Source organism: Dendronephthya gigantea, unplaced genomic scaffold, assembly GCF_004324835.1.
Source record: "Dendronephthya gigantea isolate DGI-Jeju-01 unplaced genomic scaffold, DenGig_1.0 000048F, whole genome shotgun sequence".
Taxonomy (NCBI): domain Eukaryota; kingdom Metazoa; phylum Cnidaria; class Anthozoa; order Malacalcyonacea; family Nephtheidae; genus Dendronephthya; species Dendronephthya gigantea.
In genome coordinates, this window is record NW_021163058.1 from 1,041,807 (window position 1) to 1,061,590 (window position 19,784).

General features: G+C 37.8%; 2 protein-coding genes across 2 annotated transcripts; both read left to right on the forward strand.

Moving 5' to 3' along the window:
- The first annotated feature begins 253 nt into the window (after positions 1-253).
- LOC114528144 (sushi, von Willebrand factor type A, EGF and pentraxin domain-containing protein 1-like) lies at positions 254-16,175 on the forward strand. The gene is made up of 35 exons (XM_028549744.1): positions 254-952; positions 1,241-1,390; positions 1,807-1,965; positions 2,392-2,571; positions 2,764-2,940; positions 3,103-3,294; positions 3,430-3,693; positions 3,964-4,209; positions 4,328-4,528; positions 4,727-4,965; positions 5,044-5,293; positions 5,900-6,061; positions 6,470-6,631; positions 6,738-6,899; positions 7,321-7,490; positions 7,800-7,979; positions 8,089-8,422; positions 8,765-8,935; positions 9,157-9,359; positions 9,660-9,915; positions 9,980-10,222; positions 10,327-10,440; positions 10,871-11,041; positions 11,188-11,304; positions 11,669-11,797; positions 12,263-12,385; positions 12,618-12,797; positions 13,065-13,238; positions 13,499-13,678; positions 14,051-14,224; positions 14,363-14,536; positions 14,849-15,022; positions 15,123-15,455; positions 15,582-15,776; positions 15,929-16,175. Exons 1-35 carry the CDS (start codon positions 268-270, stop codon positions 16,084-16,086), a joined length of 7,182 nt encoding a protein of 2,393 aa, XP_028405545.1. The 5' UTR covers positions 254-267; the 3' UTR covers positions 16,087-16,175.
- Positions 16,176-18,050: 1,875 nt separating this feature from the next.
- Positions 18,051-18,476, forward strand: LOC114528089 (mid1-interacting protein 1A-like). Its single transcript, XM_028549668.1, has one exon. It carries the CDS (start codon positions 18,051-18,053, stop codon positions 18,474-18,476), a length of 426 nt encoding a protein of 141 aa, XP_028405469.1.
- Positions 18,477-19,784: the final 1,308 nt, after the last annotated feature.

The following is a 19,784-nucleotide window of genomic DNA, read 5'->3' on the forward strand; positions in this document are numbered from 1 at the left end:
ATAGAATGGAGCGTATTTACCATTCAGTAAATGTTTCATGTTTCACGCAAAATGCTCGTTAAGACATCATCCTATTTCTATACTGTGTTCAACAGGTGTGTTTGTAAATAGAAAATTTTATCCAAACAAGAATTATTTTTTAATTGAACTCATCTAGAACGAGTCAGCTGTTCAACTAAAAGAAGACAGAAATCCAGAAGAATTAAATGACTATAGGTTGAGGTAAAAGACGTGTCGTTTGTGCTTTCATTTTTGAACGCCGCTAAGATGGATTCTCGTCTCCTGCTGTTGAGCGTTTTCTTTTCGCTGTTTTTAAGCTCGTATTGCGATTGGTATAACTCAAACAGACAAAGATTGAATGCTTTTAAAAAGAGTTTTAAAAATAGTGAATCCGATATAATTATTTTCGTCGATGTTTCGGGCAGTGTCAGAAGTTATGGCTTTCGAACAGAAAAATATTTTGTCACCAGTTTGCTGAATGAGTTTAGTGTTGCTTACTATTCAACACGTGTTGCAGTCATCACATTCGGTGAACGGATTAAAACCAATATAAATTATATCAACCTTGAATCAAAAGGCGCTGAAGACACGACAAAATGTGAATTCAAGAAAATATTTGAACATCAAGTGACGTTTCGTAATGGCGGTGCTACAAACATGAAATCTGCGTTTAGAACTGCTAACGACCTATTGGAAGAGGCACAAAGACTTGGGTGGAAAAGAAGAAACGTGAATACAGTGGCCATCATGATAACTGATGGTGCTTGGAATATGGGCCACCCTGGAAATGAAATCAATCGCTTGAAGAATGGTTTTAATGTTGAAATTTTCTCGGTCGGAGTAGGTTATGCTGTTCACTCACAATTACAAACGATCGCCTCCCGTCATGATAATGTTATCTACGCAAATGATTTTTATCAATTTAAAGAACTCGCTAAGTATATTAGAGGAGGTAGGGGGATTGAAACATTTTGCGAATAAGATAATATCTTTAAGTTAGACCAGAAATAAAAATCCTGGATACAATTGGGTTGCATGAAGCACCATGGTACATCATGCAGGCCGCACAGTCGAGAGTCTAAAGGGACATGTTCAACATTTAGGATGAACGTTTTATACCAGTTTCATTTTAAATGAAACATAATTAGCCGTGAAGTAGAAAATAATTTTGCATTCAAAAATAAACCTTCCGTTGCAGTGTGGTTTAATATGACTGTTTAATCTTGTGTAAAATTTACAGATGCACATGAACGTGTTTACTATCGGGTATCGGATGGCAGATGTTCTACACAATGTCATAAAAATGGTTTCTGTTCCTGCGGTACTGTGGGTGGAAGATATGTCTGTGCCTGTAATGCAGGATTTTCTGGAAATGGAATTGACTGTGAACGTGAGTAGTTATCTTTAACCTTTTTATGTCTTTCCACAAAAAATCAGTCACACGTATGGATGGTTATCTCTAATTAGGGACCCTTAACTACTGAAAGGTCTTGGGGCCTGGAAGCAGGGGGGTTGTGGCACCAAAAAGAGAAATAGAAGTTTTCAAAGGAATTATTACCCAGCTGATATGGGCATAGACGGTTTTTTTCACTCCCTGATCCAAAATTTTAAGGTTGTTTTAGGACATATGGTTGGCGTGGAACAGAGCCCTGGGTGAATTTATACTGGGCTCTTATAGTCACAGTTTAAATCAAGAACATTTATATAACGCCAGCAATTAATAAACCATAAAGTACCTTCAATAGCTATAATAGCTATCTTTTCAGTGACGTTATATCGTGAGTTTACTGTTTTCTGCAATTTTAGCCTGCCCACGTGGCTCTTTCAAAGATTTTCCTTCGCCAACGAAGTGCACAGGATGTCCTAAAAATTCAAATACTGCGAACACGGGAAGTATTTCAATCACCGACTGTGTTTGCAAAGAGGGATACGAAGGAAATCCTGGGAGGAAGATTGACTGTACAGGTATCTAAACATTTATAGCAAGGAAAACCACTGATAAAATATGTTTCGTGAAGCACATGTGACTTCTAACGTTACCATTGTATCACTGCCATCACACCGTGGATTAATTGCAAAAATCTTTTAAAATAATTATAAATATCTGCTTTGGACATGGTACCTTTGGACATACTACCTTTGGTATACTTTTTGTAGCCCTCTTTTTGCGGTTTTCTTCCTTTTTATAAAAATATATAAATAACGCTACTGTTTGCATGACATAAAGAACGTTTTTTTCAAAACTGGAAAGAAAAGAGTGATAACAAATTGAGAAATGACATGCATGTGTTAGGATAGTTTTTCATCGTCGTGTATAAGAAGAATGGACTTGAGAATTGAATCGCGTGAACTACATTTTTTTAAATTTCAAATTGCTTATCTTCATTTCAGCCGTGAAATGTCCGCATATAGCTGCTCCACAGAATGGTCAAATGTCTGGAGATAAATGTCATGATTCATACCAAGCAAAATGCTTCTTCACATGCAATACTGGCTTCTTACGTTACGGTCCACCATTTAGAGAATGCTTGTCAAATCGAAAATGGTCGGGTGAAGAAGTTCGCTGCGACGGTAAGAATATGCATGTTGATTACAGGAAGCATAGAATAATAATAAACAAAATGAAATCGTTGCAGAGCTCCAGGCACAAATATTTTGCTTACTACGCTCCACAAAATGTACATGGGAATTTTACACGACCGACGTCTGATTAGAAAACCGATTCTATATATTCAATAGTGTCGTTATCACCTCTGTTTCTAGTTCAGCGTTGCAATGATATTCCCCCACTGCATCATGGTACAGCACGTTGTGACGGAACAGCATTTGGAAATAAATGCACGTTCCAATGTGACCGCGGCTACGAACTTATCGGCAGCAATCAGAAAGTTTGCCAAGCTAACGGTCAATGGACAGGGTCGGATGTTGTCAAATGTGAAGGTATAATCTCAAATAAAGTGCTACGCGTTATTCTTGAAAAAAAACCAAAAGCGATAGTTACGTTATGCTAATGATAATAAGAAATATTAGTTTTATTGGAGTGCGACTGTTACATGTGTTTGTAGAGATTCTGGTAACTACAACTTTTTCTCTTTTCGAAAGCTACGAAATGCCCGGCATTGCGAAAATTATCGTATGGTACAGTTGAACCAGTTGATTGCGTCACACGTACACAAAATTACGGAGCAGCCTGCATATTCCGATGTAGTAGAGGATACACTATGGAGAAGGGTACTGGTAACTTGGTCTGCAGAGTAGATGGCACCTGGTCACATGATATCCCAACTTGTAAAGGTTATTTTAACATTACCTTTCACTTTTCATCTTTTGTAGCCATTATATAGTCTGCTACCAGTGGGGCGTTTAAATCCTATAAGTTCAATCAACCAACTGCAAAAATACTTTGTGGATTTTACTTCATTTTTACAGACACACAACCTCCACTGATAATATGTCCAAAAAGCAGAACAACCGGAACTGATAAAAGCAAACCAACGGCAACCGTTGATTTTGGAGGAGTAGAGTATGGCGACAACTCCCAACTGTTTGGAAATGCTCAAATCAAATTCACGCAAACTCCCGAAGGCATAAAAAGTCCGCACAAATTCCCTCTTGGAAGAACCACAATTTCATATAGAGTTGAAGACCAGGCAGGCAACATCAATAGATGCAGCTTTTCTGTCGACGTTGAAGGTAATCTAGGATGTTCTACGATATTCTACTGCGTGTATTCAAAAGTGAAATGGTGCAAAAAAACTTTGAACAATAATTGTATTTTAGATTGTGAGTTTATCGCGTATTTGGAGCGATTTCAAATATAATTATAGCGTATTTCTTAACGCTTACAGCCTTTTTATAAAAAAAATCTTACAGGAAATATGTAAGATATTATCTTACTAAAGATGTAGCTGTCTTGGACGTATCTCCGTGCATGATTTACTATTTAAGACTTTCAATTTGCAGATAATGAATCACCTCGAGTGATTTCATGTCCCAAAGATAAAATAGTGGCAACTAAAAATGATAAAGCTGTTGTTTCCTGGGAACCAGTTATATTCAAAGATAATGCTGGAGATGATAAACTGACTATTATTGGATCTGATCGAAACAACACTGAGTTCAAATCTGGTGCTACTTATAACATCTTCTACACTGCCACAGATGGAAAAAATCCTCATGCACAGTGTGCATTCACAATCACAGTGACATGTAAGCATTGATACGAGAAGTATGGGAAATAGCTGTTAATACACTTTTTTCTGTCCAAGCCTACATGCTCTTGCTTCTTGCTCCATTAAGTCTTCATTATACTTGCAATCTATTTCAGCAATACCGTGTAAATATTACCCACCACCAGTCAATGGCGGTCTCACCATGATAGATTACCTTGGTGGACCTGTAGCAAGTATAGGCTGTAATAAAGGATATGACTTTGCAACCACGCCTGCTCAAGTGTACCAATGTTTTACTGATGGCAGTTGGCTGTTGTGGCCCCCGAACGCAGCGATGCCATGGCCTGATTGTACAGGTAATGTTCTTATTATTACTTATTAATGATTTTAACTGAAAATTTTTGGTACGTGAATCTGATCAGTTCGTAAATTGTTGTCACAAATATCGGCTTTAATTTCGTGGCACGAAATAAACATTTCTGTGGAACTGAAAACTGATCTCTTCAACAACCTCAGGTGATGTCTATGCACTTACCATGCATTTATTGATTTAGTTATCTACAACGCTGATGCCAGAAAAGGAATGGAATTTCAGTACTACTCTGGGGATTGTACAGATCCCAAAGTTCAGCTAGAGGCGAAAAAAAATTTCTTGAAAACTTTCGACGAATTCCTGCAGACTCAATTTCCTGATTTTTGCGACATTGAACAGAGTTGCACAGTCGAAAATGTTCAGATGCTCTGTGGTCAAAAACAAGCAGTTGGCAACCGGCGTAAGCGAGGAATTCCAGGGGTAAGTAGAGAGACTTTTTTCCCTTTCCAAGTTAGATTCCTTTACACTAAAGTCGTTTGTAAAAATCTTCCTTACCAGAAAACTCTATTTATTGACATTGAAATTAAAATGGCAAATAAGAAGGGAATAAAACCAGAGAAACTAAAGCAAGCTCTTGATAGTGTCTCGGGACAAGTTAAAAACGAACCAAAACTAAAGCAACTTCAAGCTGACAAACAAATGTTAACTTACGAGCAACTTCTGGAGAATCCTGCTGAAATATCGTGTCGAAATGGTAGTATTTTTGGGATGAATAGTTCCCCCTATACAGGAGCAAATGAGAAATGCCGTAAGTACATTTTTTGTGAAAATGTCATTGCAATGGTCGGTAGAAAGTGCATGACGGTTTTTTTGGCAAGAAAAATAGCTCATCTGTGGTAATACGTGGCATTTAGCCACTATGATTTAGCTCTGATCTATATATATATTTGTCACAGACGTCAGATTTTGGCTGAGCTATAATTCACAATGAAGGCAGAAACTATAAATATTCATCTGGATTATTTAACCTCATTATAAAAGCACGTAATATTTGTTGCCTTCTGAATTCATTTATTGCTGAGCTAATATCGAGCTGAGGCATGGCAGCGTATATTAGTGAAATTACCTGCCATTTCAAATCTATATACTTTCATCAATATTAAAACAACTGATCTCGTAGATTCTTGCCATATTAACAAGAGGGTACCACTGAGAATAGAGACTACTACAATAGATTTCTGTATTATTCAAATTAAACAGAAAGTTTCTTGTGTACAGGCCTCGTAAAGTCATCCTGACTCCGCTCTATTATTACAATTTTTTGGCCGGAGACGTAGCAAGCCTAGAATAACACGCATGATGGTGGATTAGATCTCCTTCCCGTGTTTTACTGTATTGTCTATTCTAACCATAGAAAGTTGTCCTCCTGGCACGTATTTTCATCCAAAACAGAAGTCCTGTCAAGATTGCCCCAAAGATACATATCAAGAAGAAAGTGGTCGATTTCATTGCAAGAAATGTCCACAGGGAACTTTAACATCTGGATCTAAATCCAAAAATGCAACAGACTGTCGTGGTATGTATGGTAAAATGTACCTTGTTGATTTACAAATTATTCTTTTAAAATTTAAACTTTTAATAAATGCTTTTGGCTGTTTCATTTGCGATCCTAATTTTATCATAAAAAGGCCCTCCAATAAATAACAGTTCGATTCCCTATTCAGTGACAAGAGTAAACAAGTAGGACAAAATTCAACATTTCAAACTAAATTGATTGGGACTGTCGATTTTCTTCGGTAAACTGTTGCTAAATAAATCGCAAGAAAATGAGAATATTCCTGAACCTCCGTTGCATTTCCCTTAAGCGGGAAAATATCTGTAGCATACAAGGTTGATTTTCACCAAAATTTTACCCGACTATATGGATGGAACCGCTCTGAAATCTTTACACCGGCTTGACACTTTAATATACCTAAACTTTCAGCAAAATGCCCGGCCGGAGAGTATTCAGAAGATGGTCTTGTGAATTGTCTAAGTTGCGGAATTGGTTATTATCAACATAATGAAGGAAGTCAAAGTTGTATCAAGTGTCCTGGTGCTACGGTTACCACAAGTGAAGCTGCAAAGTCCATCAACGAATGTGGCGGTGAGCGTAAAACGCTATACGGTTCTGCCACAAGCAACCCAAAGCAGAATCTGGTAAACGTCATCCAACATATTCCTAATACAGCTCATTTCATTTTCTTCTCTAGTTCCATGTGCTCCAGGATCATTTTCAAATACAGGTGTAGAACCATGCCAGTTATGTCCTGTTGCAAAGTATCAAACCTTGGTTAATCAAAAGGAATGTGTTCCCTGTCCCGAAGGTAAAACTACGCGAGGGATAGGAGCAGTCAGTAGCAGAGAATGTGAATGTAAGTTATAAAATGTGGCATCTTAATCTGTTGAGGTAAGGGTGGGGTGAGGGTGGGGTGAGTTGGGAAGGGTGTGACCACTAAGTGACATCCATGAACCGCTATCATAGTTGACGGGAAGCGTCATGAAATTTTGTTTTAAGATTCTAGATTCTGTCGCAACGTTCTACCATTTTGATTATCAATAAACAAAATTGCTGTTGATTCAATATGAAACAGCGTTGAAATATAAACTTTTTCAAAGCTATATTAACTATATAAGTAAACATTTTCTAGAAATATGTGTATAGTATGAAGCTAAACCATTGTTCATGTATACACAATAATAATCAACAAAATTGTTTTTAGCTAATTGAATTAAGCATCATTATTTATCTTAAAAAGTTATCGCTCTTTTCAACTCTTGCGCTTAATTTTTTAGTCATCAATCCTTGTTTGTTGCAACCCTGTGGTAATGGGGCAAACTGCCTGGCAAAAGGGAACACGTACGAGTGTCAATGTTTACCAGGTTTCCAAGGTGATAATTGTGAGTCTGAAATTGACGAATGTGAATCGAATCCTTGTTACCAGGGAGCATCTTGTCTCGATAAGGTAATAACGTGAAGTTGATAAAATGCAGTAATGACTTTTGTAAAACTTCGTCGTCATCTTCGCCTTCACTGATCATCTCACGGGAACGCTTTAATGACTTTCACTAATGGCGTAGACCGCGTAGTGCTCTTTTTCCTAAAAATAATTTCCACAACAACCTCGCGGGGTAGACAATCTTTCTCACAGTTTTTTGACGCCTGTGCGTCCTTGATAGTTTTCAAAATAAGAAAAATATATGGATTTGATGAGTATGAAAACATGTAACTATCTATTATTACAGAATTTCAGTACTATAGATCTTATTTTTAGGTAAATGGTTATAAGTGTGTTTGTCCTCCGGGACAAACTGGTAAACATTGTGACCAGAAAGTTGGTTCCTTCTGTTCGACCAATCCATGTGTAAAGGGTTCTTGCATTGAAGAACCAGACCGCTTTGTTTGTAACTGTGAGCCCGGATATACAGGCATTTTCTGTGAAAGTCAAATCAATGTAAGTTCTAATTTCTTGCCGAGATTTCTCACAGTCGAGCTAGTTTTCTGAGTTCTACACTTCAGCAGGTACTATTATTTAATGAAATTACCTAATTTTCCATTTTTAGGAATGTGCCTCAGCCCCATGTCAAAATGGTGGGAAATGTACAGATCTAGATACGGGATATAAATGCCAATGTCTGAGTGGTTACACTGGTGTCAATTGTCAGATAGATGAAGACGGTTGTTCAAGCGATCCATGTGAAAACCAAGCAACGTGTCAAAGTCTAGGAAAAGACTTCCAGTGCGCATGCTCGAACGGTTATACTGGTAAACGATGTGAGATAAATATCAACGATTGCGCAAAACTCCCTTGCAGAAACGGTGGAAAATGCGTTGATCACATTGGTGGTTATACTTGCGAATGTACAAGAAATTTTGGCGGGAGAAATTGCGAAATAGGTATGAGCCAATGAATTTATGTGATACAAAAAGATGGACTTTTTTAGTTAACACGATGATTTTACTGCTACACGGGATCATCGTAAAATGTTGAATTATAAATTTGTAATAAGGTTATTATGAGTTCAGTTGTGATCTCATGACGAATATGCAGGTAACCTGGTACTGACGTGTTGTAGTGAAAGTTGCATGATTTCACAAAGCTAACACGTCTCCAAAGTAATATAATGATGCTGTGTTTGTTTGTAGCTATACCTATTTCGAGTGACTATTTAGAACCTTCATTAAGATTTTACAAAGCAATAAATCGAATAATGTTTAATAATATTTTATTGTTTTTAGCTCGATCAATGGACTTTGACTTGCGTTTCGGAGAAGACCTTGGAGTCGGTTCCAGTTCCCTGACTTTAAAGAATGAAATCCGGGCATTTACGGTTGCATTCTGGATGAAGGTTACTGAGATTGATAGTGGTGACCCTGGAACACCCTTATCGTATGCTGTTGAACATCAAGGTCTTCATTTTTTTTTAGTAATTAAGATAACAAAACAAAACCTTTGATTGATCCCCTACGGTTTTTCGGAGATATATAAATTCAAAAAAGCTAATTGATCTAAAAAACAAATCGCTTTGCAACAGTGGTCTATTAAGAGAACAGTCGACTAGAAGAAAGAAGCGCAAGATCTAGATGTAAAGCAAAGACGATTATTCAAATTCCAATTTTTTGTTTTTCAGGAATGCTTTACGACAATGCTTTGACAATTTCTGATTATTCTGGTTTTGATGTGTTTATCAACAACGAAAAATATTCTACAAACATCGATGCAGATGATGGTAAATGGCATCATATTGCAGTTAGTTGGAAAAGCTCATCTGGTAAACTGATAATGTATAAAGATGGAAGTCCTGTCTCACAGGGAACGATTGAGAAAAACAAAGTATGTTACTATCAGTGGGAAGAATATTGGGATACATCCCCAACCCCGGCCGTTTTAGTCGTATTGCACCAAGAGTAGCGTCACTTGAAACAAAAGTATACGCCACATTGCAATGCGCTCTAAGGGAAAGCAGGTCTATCTTTCCTTATACGTACATATCCCGCATTTGCCGGAAAAAAGATCCTCATGAAATAAAATCACCCACACACGTCCATATCTCGTTCGTGGAGACTGTTCTCGTATCGTTTTGTTATACGGCTCATCCATGAAGATTATAACTTTCTTTTCCCGTACTTCTAGGCAATACCTGGTGGGGGGTTGATGGTGCTAGGACAAGAGCAAGATATAGTTGGGGGAAATTTCACAGTTTCTGAAGCATTTTACGGTTATATTAGTCAAGTCAACATGTGGGACTCGATCTTGAGTAGTAATGATATCCAAACACTCGCAAGCTCCTGTGCTTTAGATCGATATGGAAATTTAGTCGCCTGGGGTGATTTCTTGAATGATATAGATGGCAAAGTGGAGACAGTTCAGCCTTCACAAGCGTGTCAAGGTAGATTTGTGAAAATTGAACATTTCTTCTTTGCATCAGTTTTCACATGCAATAAACGTTATAGAAAATCGATGCTGGAGCAACTGGGTAAATAGAGACAGACCAAATTCAGGTCCTGGTGACTCAGAAGTAATAACTGGAATTTGTTCAAATCCGCGTAACGTTGACTGTCAGACTGTTTCTGGTCTGTCGATGCTTAATGTCAATGTCAGTGCCACGTGTTCTTCTCAAGGAATCACGTGCAAAAACGGTGATCAAAATAACCAATGTCCAGACTTCAAAGTCCGAGCTAATTGTCCTTGTAGAGGTAAGCAAAATGCCCGAGTTTCCAAAAAAGTTAATATTTCTTTGTATTTCTGACTTGTATATACTTAGGGGTATGCTTGTATTGATTGAATTGCGATTTTCTAGCGAGTACTTCATGTAGTTCCAATCCATGCCGCAACGGAGGCGGTTGCAACAATCATCTTCGAGGATTTCATTGCACGTGCAAAGACGGTTATGTTGGGAAACAATGTGAAATAGGTAATCTTTTCACTGTTCATTTTTTAAACTGTTCTGGTGGAAAACAGGCTTGACTGATATGGTTTACAAAACCATTTGGACCTAACTATTGATAGCACGGAACTATTATTTGGTGTTCTTCATGACGTTTTCCTCCTGTTCCAAAAGGAAAAGAGTTGTTTGTCCATAAGCATGTTCATTCGTATAAAGTGAGAATATTTCGTTTAGATTATATCCCTTTCTGTGGATCACATATAAGATATTGCCAAAAATAGGTATTTAATTTTAAAAACTTGAGCTAAGAACTGCTAAAAAAGGAATAAACACCGTAATGGACGTCTGTGGCAAAGAACAAAAATTCAGAACTGCCATTTAATGTGAATTACGATATATATAGAGGCTTCTTTTTGTCTTAAAATGATTTAGCAAATGTTCTCTGTGCATTTTCTAGAACTTGGCTGTGCAGATCCACGGCCGTTTGCCTACGGCAACGTTATCGGTACGACGTATACTCCCGGCAGTGTTTTAAGTTTTACCTGTCAAGCAGGTTTCCAACTTGTTGGTAGTATTTCAGTACGCTGCAGTAGAGGTCGGTGGCTTGGTTCATTTCCACGATGTGTAGGTAAGAATAATTGTTTGTGATATTTTTATCCGTGCAATTTTTGCTTTTATTCAAACTGCATGTATAATAATATTCCAACCGAGTGATATCGGCTAACCATGCAGCCTAAGCTTGAAAACCAAAGAACAATTTTTTGAAATCTACAGATTACGACGAATGTCAATCGGGTATGTGTCGTCAACAAGTGTGTAAAAATACTCTTGGTGGACATTTATGTGGTTGTGGTGATGGCTACAAGCAAGGCGTGGGCGGGACCTGTCAGGGTAAGACACAATTTACCACTAACTCACAAAAGGTTGTTCTTTGCAAGTTGACTCTCGAACGCCTTAACGAACTCAAAGAACGAAAAACGCAACGGAACGGAAGTTCCATGTCACCTCAGTATAGGTCTGCATGCCATTTCAAGCTGGCTTTTACCATTTTGGGAGATAGCTAATACCACCTTAAGAGTGCCAGCTATCTAAATTTTGAAAGTGGAAACTTGTTTTCGTAATGCACCTTAAATGACTAAAGTATCAGTAGTAGTTACAGAACTGACAGAATAAACAGAACCATTGATATAGTTAAATAGTCAGAATGGACACCCTCTTCGTTTGTGGGAGGAATAAAAATGAGTCTTTTTTTTAGATATTAATGAATGTTTAAAGGACAATGGTGGATGTCAAGGACAATGTGTTAACACACAGGGAAGTTTCAGGTGCATTTGTCCGCAAGGATCTGGTACACAGCTTACGAAAGATGGATTGAAATGCGAAGGTGGGTGAGGGTCTTCTTACTAGAGATATGATCTAGACGAATAAGTGTGGTAAGTGTGCGGTGCTTCCTCGGTATATGAAAATTTTCCTCTAATCTTAAGCCCTAATCTAACCTCAACAAAGACAAACTAAAAAATTCAAATTCCTTTTAAAGAAGAGTCAAATAGACTGTCTTATTTCAAAAACTGCCTGGCCCAGCGATTACAACTCACAGCTCAATAACGGAATCACCTTTCACAATAAAAATCCATGACTTTACTCTCTTTACATCTCTTTATTGGAACAAACTTTAGCATGCCTCCTCGTTCATAAACTTAAGAATAGCCTCGTTTACACTACAGTCAATTTATTGGCACGCCACGGCTAAAATGGGTACGCGCACCCAATTTTATTAGTGTAACTACACTGTAAGTATATTTCTATTTTCGTAGAGTTTCGTGTTTATCGTATCGTACTATATTTGCAGACATTAACGAATGTGCAAACAACGGTGGTAGAGGTCCATGTGATCATTTCTGTGTTAATTTCTATGGAGGTTACCAGTGCAAATGTCGTGCAGGTTTTACAGCTCGTGGAAACACCTGCCAGGGTAGGTTTCTTTGCATTGAGGTTATTGCAGTTTATTTACGAACGCTTTATTTCAGGTAATACGTTTTCTCTGTGGAGCAATTGCTTTGTATTATGTGGGTCAATGGACTGTTTATTCAACTTCGACCATTGCATGGAAATAAAGCGAAACTAGATTGAAAAAGATCTTGTGGTTTGAGGGACCTTGAATAAAGGATTCGGTCGGAGGATAACTTTTGTTATTTTACTCTTAGCAACCAAATGTGCAGGGATTTCAGCTCCTGCGAACGGTAAAAAAATACCAGCAGGTGACTTACGTGATATTGATGATGTGGTGACCTTCACATGCAATGCCAACTATAAATTGGTTGGATCAAAATCAAGGAAATGCTTAGTTGATGGCAGATGGTCTGGCGTTGAAGGAAAGTGTGAAAGTAAGTATTGATACATGTCAAGTATATCTGATATAACTTAATTTGATCACGAAATATGGCCAGAAGGAATTATTTTAGCGTAAAAAGTAATTTAATATATAATTTTTTTCTTTTATTTGTATGTTTTATTACTTTTATAGTACGTGCTGGTTAACGCTTATTGCCTATTCTCTTCATAAAAACATCTGCCTTAAAGTTCCTTTTCGACCATTTAATAATTTTTAATAATTGTGATAAAAACAGGCATAATTAATTTACCTTTTGTAGTTATGTATTGTCATTCTGCACCTGTCATTCTGAATGGTAAACAATCTAGCACAAATAATCATGCAGGAGCTGTAATAACCTACACATGTAATTCTGGCTATAAACTTGTGGGCAAATCAAAGCTGACCTGTCAAAGTGACCAAAAATGGAGTGATCCCGCACCAAGATGTATTCGTATGTTATTTCATGTCGCTCTTTTTGAAATTGTACATGAATATAGTATCGTGTGTACTTCAGAAAGGTTGAAAATCATCTTAACTATGGTTATAATGCTATACAACTTTGTTTTGCCAGTTTAAAACTGAGGAGCAGTCGTTAATATGCAATGTTATGCGGTTTGAATGTGTTCATGCAAAATATAATAATTAGGAAATATTCCATTAGTGTATTGAATGTTGTTTTTCAAGTTCTCCGTTTTTTTAATCTATATTTAGGAACTGACTGTGCGGAGCCACTTGCACCAAGAAATGGTAAAGTTGTTGGTTCACAGACAACCATTGACAGCACCATACTTTATGAATGTAATCTTGGATACACGTTTGCACCAAACACGGCGCCATATGCTTTATGTCAACCAAATAAACAATGGAGCAAGCCCACCCCAACTTGTCAAGGTGTGTATATAAGCAGTAAAAGAGTAAAAGTAATAATATTAATGTATGCTCCCGAGGGAAATAGTGAGTTTTGTTTTCCCAAGAGTCTGAATGTTTCCCGAGACGAAGTCGAGGGAAACATTGAGACTCGAGGGAAAACAAAACTCACTATTTCCCGAGGTGTAGCGAAAACATACATGTTACACGACAATTTCATTCCAAATAACTTTGTTATGATAATACGCGGGCAACAATTTTTCACTTGTTTCCCTGGCGGGAAACATTGGATTTATTTAAAGTCATGTGACTACGAATGAACCAATCACATTTAAAATACACAGCACCTATATAACAATAACGATTTAATGTCATTTTATAACTTTTTAATTCTAGTTGTGAACTGTGGCGACCCGGGCACGATCAATGATGCTCGAAGGACTGGGAATAGTTTTACATATAACAGCGCGGTGACGTATACATGTAACCCTGGTTATCGTGTCTCGGGCTCAGAAAGAAGAATATGTCAAGGGGATGGTACTTGGAGTGGAGTTTCTCCAAAATGTTCAAGTACGTTTCGAACCAGCGAAATAACTACTTTTACAATTTGTCCGACTCCAAGACATTGATCTATAATCATACATTCATACTTTGACTAGATTAACAGGAAAACGTAAAAAATATTTTCTCTGGTCATTTACTTGACAGTTAGGTCATGTGGTGACCCAGGTACTCCGATCAATGGTGAAAAGGGTGGATTAGACTATACATACGGCAAAGACGTGACTTTCAAATGTAATGCTAACTACAGACTGGTTGGTGACGCGACACGTCAATGCCAGACAAGCGGAATGTGGAGTGGTGTCCAACCTACATGTGAAAGTAAGATTACATTAGGACAAATTACTTTGCGAAACTTATCGGAGATTGGATTGATCAGCATACCGTAGTAAAAATCGTTCAAGGCCGTATTCCCTCATGTTTTCACGTTATAAATCCTTTTACACATCTTAATTTGAACTTAAACTGGGATGAGTCTACAAAGTAAAATGGTTGAGTAGATGACGTCATATCACATAAAGTCCGTGGCTGATCTATCATGAGTACTACGAGAGAACTCTAATACAACTAGGAAAACATTCTAGTCTATATTCTGGGGTACACTATATCCTTCTTTGGTTCTTTTTCCTCTAGTTATAACCTGTGGAGATCCTGGGATACCAGCAAATGGCGAGAGAACCGGAAATACATTTAATGCCGGTAATGAATTAAACTATGAATGCAAACCTGGGTATAAACTGATTGGTGTATCAAAATTAATCTGTCAACAAGACGGAACATGGTCAACATCATCACCGACATGTGCTGGTAAGATTCACAATGATTTTCATCACTCGGATTAAAGTTAAAAGTTAGACGGCAAATGCATTTTAACTTGCATCACATTTACTTTTTAATATCTTACTAGTATCATCTTGTGGAGGTGTACTCCATGGTCCATCTGGTTCATTGAAATCCCCCAACTATCCTAACCTATACGGCAAAGATCACTATTGTCGATGGAAGATTTCTGTACCAGTCAACAAGAAAGTTCTCATCCGTTTCAAGTCACTCGATACAGAATACAAGAATGATTACGTCATGGTTTCAGATGCACAAACGGGGACATTGATCACAGTTTTGTCTGGTATCAACCGTAATGAAATGGTATTTACATCATCTTCTAATGAAATGGAAATTAAATTCATTTCTGACAGTAATCGAGAAAGTATCGGATTTGAAGCAACTTATGAACAAGTCTGTAAGTCATAAGATTTTTCTTGCATATTAGCTGTGAGTTTTTTCACACGCATGAAGTGAACTATCACTACAAATGATAACCCCAATGCAACGTCGTTATTTTTTAAATGATGATATTATTTTGTAGCATGCGGTGGCATTATTACGTCATTGAATGACGTAATTGAGAGCCCTTCCTATCCTAGCAACTACCCGAATGCCATAACCTGCGCATGGCAAGTTCTTATTCCTCGTGAACAAATTTCCTTGGAGTTCGACGAGTTCAAAACGGAAACTTCATTTGATTACTTACAAGTCCACACAAGTGTTAGTCGTTTCAATGGTAAGTTGGTGGTGTGAACTGAGACATACTGTGAGCAGTTCTGCCTAATTCCGGGGGGGGACGTGTGTAAAGCATGACAGTTCAGCCAGTTTACCTTCAGTTTAGTCTGGCTTTGAAATATTATGCTAACGTACTTAAACTTTTCATTTCAGCGCAATCATTTGTGGCACGTTTCTCTGGCTACTGGAAACCAACATCTGTTATTTCAATGGATGGCTACATGCATCTTGTCTTTACTACAAGTCCAAGAGGAAGTAACACAGGGTTTAGAGCAAAGGTGGCCAAGTACAAAATAAGTTTTGGAAAATGAATAAATAGCGTAAGAACTCATAAACTGTGACGAAATGCGTGAAAACTTGCAGTTTCATTAGTAAATAAATTGCGAAATTGCTTTGTGTAGATTATCAATGTGTAGTTTGCTTTAAGTTTTAAACAAAGTCATGTGTCAAGGCTGAGGCGGGGAAGGTTTATTTTATAAGATTTTCGGATGACGTTACGGCAAGACCGGACCTAGACACTTAACTGAGGGGTATCATATAAACAAGCAATAGCGCGCAAAAGAAATCAGTCGGGCATAGGACGAATATGAATAATTATGCACCCCCCTCTCCAATTGCACCCTCCCCCAATTCAGTTTCTAGGTACGTTCCTGCATTACGGCTGTACTACAAGTATTTTCTTGGGAGTAGCGACTTGAACGCTAATGCATGGCAATGTACGGCAATACAAACCCATATGGAGCGATTTTTTGCAAGTCTGTTTGTTGGTCAGCGACTGCATGGTAACGATATAGTTTATATGCAGCTACTCATTTTTCTCAAGACGAATTGTCTCAGGAGATGTTTCACTTGCAGGAAGGTCTCTTCTGACCTGGGACCGACTTCTTAAGCAGAAATATAATAATCCCAACCCGAGGCTAAGCCTAAGGGCTGCTTTCCAGTGTCGCGTTTTTTGCACGTACGTATAAATTGAATATTTTTCAGTGTTGTATACATATAATGGTTCTTGAGATAATGATTTTCGTGCCGAGTTTTAAACCTGACTGCATGTACATTCAATCACAAGGCAATGAAAAATTACCATATGTTTTGTTCGACCTCTAGCGAAAATGCGACAAGCTAAAAAGATCTAAGTTGCTTTATTTCATTCATTAAATGTTCATAAGAATGGCATTTAATGTTTTTTCCATTGCTCAAACTGTTCCGAAGTTATCGCGGTTTAATTGCAATAACCCTCTCTTTGGCTCTACGTTGATTTCGAACCTGAATTGGAGCCAGGAATGTGAAAATAGAGCCATGCAATTAGCTGCGCATCGTCGTAGCTACGCGTACACACACGCAAAGTTTAAAATAATTTAAATCATACTTATAAAATCTGCGATTGAATAGATGCATAGGGTTGGTTTCTGTTGAAAATTTGGTATGTTTTTCTGCAACAAAATTAATTATACAACAACTTAGAAGGTTTTAAACTTTCACGTGCGTGTACGCGTATATATGCGTGCAAAAAACGGGATCATTGAAAGCAACCCTATAACGCTGGTTTCTTACTCGAGTCGAAACGTATTGTAGCGTTCATGCATGCAGCAGCGCATAGTCTGCGCACTCTTCGGTGGAATTTGACCTGCTCAGAAAACTAAGAAACTACACTTTGGTAGGGCATCATGGTTCATATGGGAAATGGGCTTAACTCTTGCATGAGTGGAAACCAGCTCTAAACTGAACTCAATCACGGCGGATTGCCGTTTATTGTTCTTATGCTGCCCGGATATACGTAGATAATGAATGGACCAAGGACGTCAACATGACCACATTTCACACTTTAATTACGTGATTACTTATTGTATTGTATGATTAATCAAGATTGTCTGCTCGAAGGTTCGAAGCCGGATGCACACCGGCGTAACTATAAGTCATGCAATGCATGTACAATGCATGTAGCAAAATGGCGAGTTGCTGATAGCCTAAACAGGCTAAACTTAATACTCTTTAGCAATTGCTGCTCAAAAAAGCCTTTATAGTGGTTTCAAATATACTGTTATGTAATCATACTGTTGTCCACTCCGTGACTCGGCGATGCCGATAAATAACGAAGTGCATGTACCTGGAAGGTGATTAAGAGAGCGTAGGCTGCATGTTGTTCACGTGCTACGGATGAGTGTGTTTCACGTGTACAACACGCATAAGCGTATATAAGACAAAACATTAGATAATCCTCACAAACGAGAGAGCTCTTCAATGAATGTGGATCAAATCATATGAGAGAAATCAAACAATGACAATTCAACTTATTCAAGAACGCAGCAAAAATTCGGTCATAACTGCCATGAACCAGTTCATACATTCTGTAGATGAAATGGACTCGACTGTGCTTGTTCCAAGGCGTCTTATGGATATACCGGCCGTACAGCTACAACGTAGACAACTTGAAGTAGACTTACCGACAGAGCCAGAGGGCAGAGAAATGTTACACGATAACATTGACTTGTTTAAGTTTTATACGATGTTAGTTCAGACGAGAGATGAACTAATATGGGGAGGAGCCAACACTGATGAATCAAACAGTACTTGCCGACAAATTGTTAAACAGTTGCAGCAGTTTTCACGAATTTTTAACGATCTTACAGACATGGCTATTCAACTCAAAGAACGATATGAACATGATGTTAATAATGGGAGTGGAGGGAACTCACTTAGATAAAATACATTGATACAAATCATACAATATATTTCTCATATAGCTACGAGGGTATATATTATTGCCCGCAGGCAGTGACTGTGTGGTTGAGTTGTGTCTCACTGTCGACTCTATATATGGTGAATTAGTTATTAGTGTAAATATATTTATTGTTATTGCACCGGTGTTGGAATATTTGAAAAACTTCTCAATTTGTATATTACAAAAACAATTCCTGAGTATTGATTGACTATATATATACACGAGTTGACCATGCATGCAGTAGTGCAAGCTCCCTCACGAGTAGACTCGCGCCCTGTATCAGTACTTTGTATATAAACGCGTACGTTGCTCTTCATCTTGACCTCAACGAGGCCGTTACGAAACAATCAAGCGTTACGAAATTGCTGTAGAGGACGGGTAATAGCGTGATAGAAACTAACAGTACTCTGTCCCTTGTAGTCTAGTAGCGCGTTGTTATAGCATTCCCGATTACAACAACAAAACGACACTACATATATGCATGGTTACGTTTTATCATGTGATATTCTTTGCCAATGGCAATGAAATTAAAAAGAAAAAACTCACACCGAAAAAACTTACACCGCGTTCATATATAATCCATTTTCAATGGTGCCATTTAATTTTCGCGCTTCTTCCTCCCAACGTAAAGACCGAAATAACATAGTTAATACTTATCTCATTTGGAAAAAGATCACCTGTTAAACGACTGGAACCGGGTTCGTTGTTATCCCGCACTTGGTTTCATTGTCCGCAAAATATTTTATTTTAATAAATTGGTAGCCATATTTCGGCTAATTTGGCAAATGAATTCCGTCATGGGCATGTTTTTAAACATGAAATGTTCCTGTGGCGTTGTGTTTGTGTATTTTTTCTAAACAGAAATAACGTTTATAAATACGTATATTAAAATAATAATCGGAAAACGCTTGACTAGTTTCAATCAGACGAAAATCGTACGCTTGCACAAAGCAATTCTGTAGGCCCTAATGGTTTGAGTTTTTGAGAAGGGGACGAATAAGCGAATTTACTGACGAACGGCTGGGCATCCTCTGTCTCTGATCCTCGGAAATAACTTCTTTAGATTGCACATCTGCTATGATTTGATAGAGGAAACTGACGATTACTATTTATTGGCACGATTTATATACTAGAGTAGAGACGGATCCTTCCCCACCATGCATATTTATACTAACAGTCGCCATAATGTCTTTAATGAGTCAAGACGAACTAATTCTAAATAGGCGAACTATGCGAATAATTTGAGCCTCCTCTGCAGGCATCTCTTGTGTATTTATATTAGGCATTTAT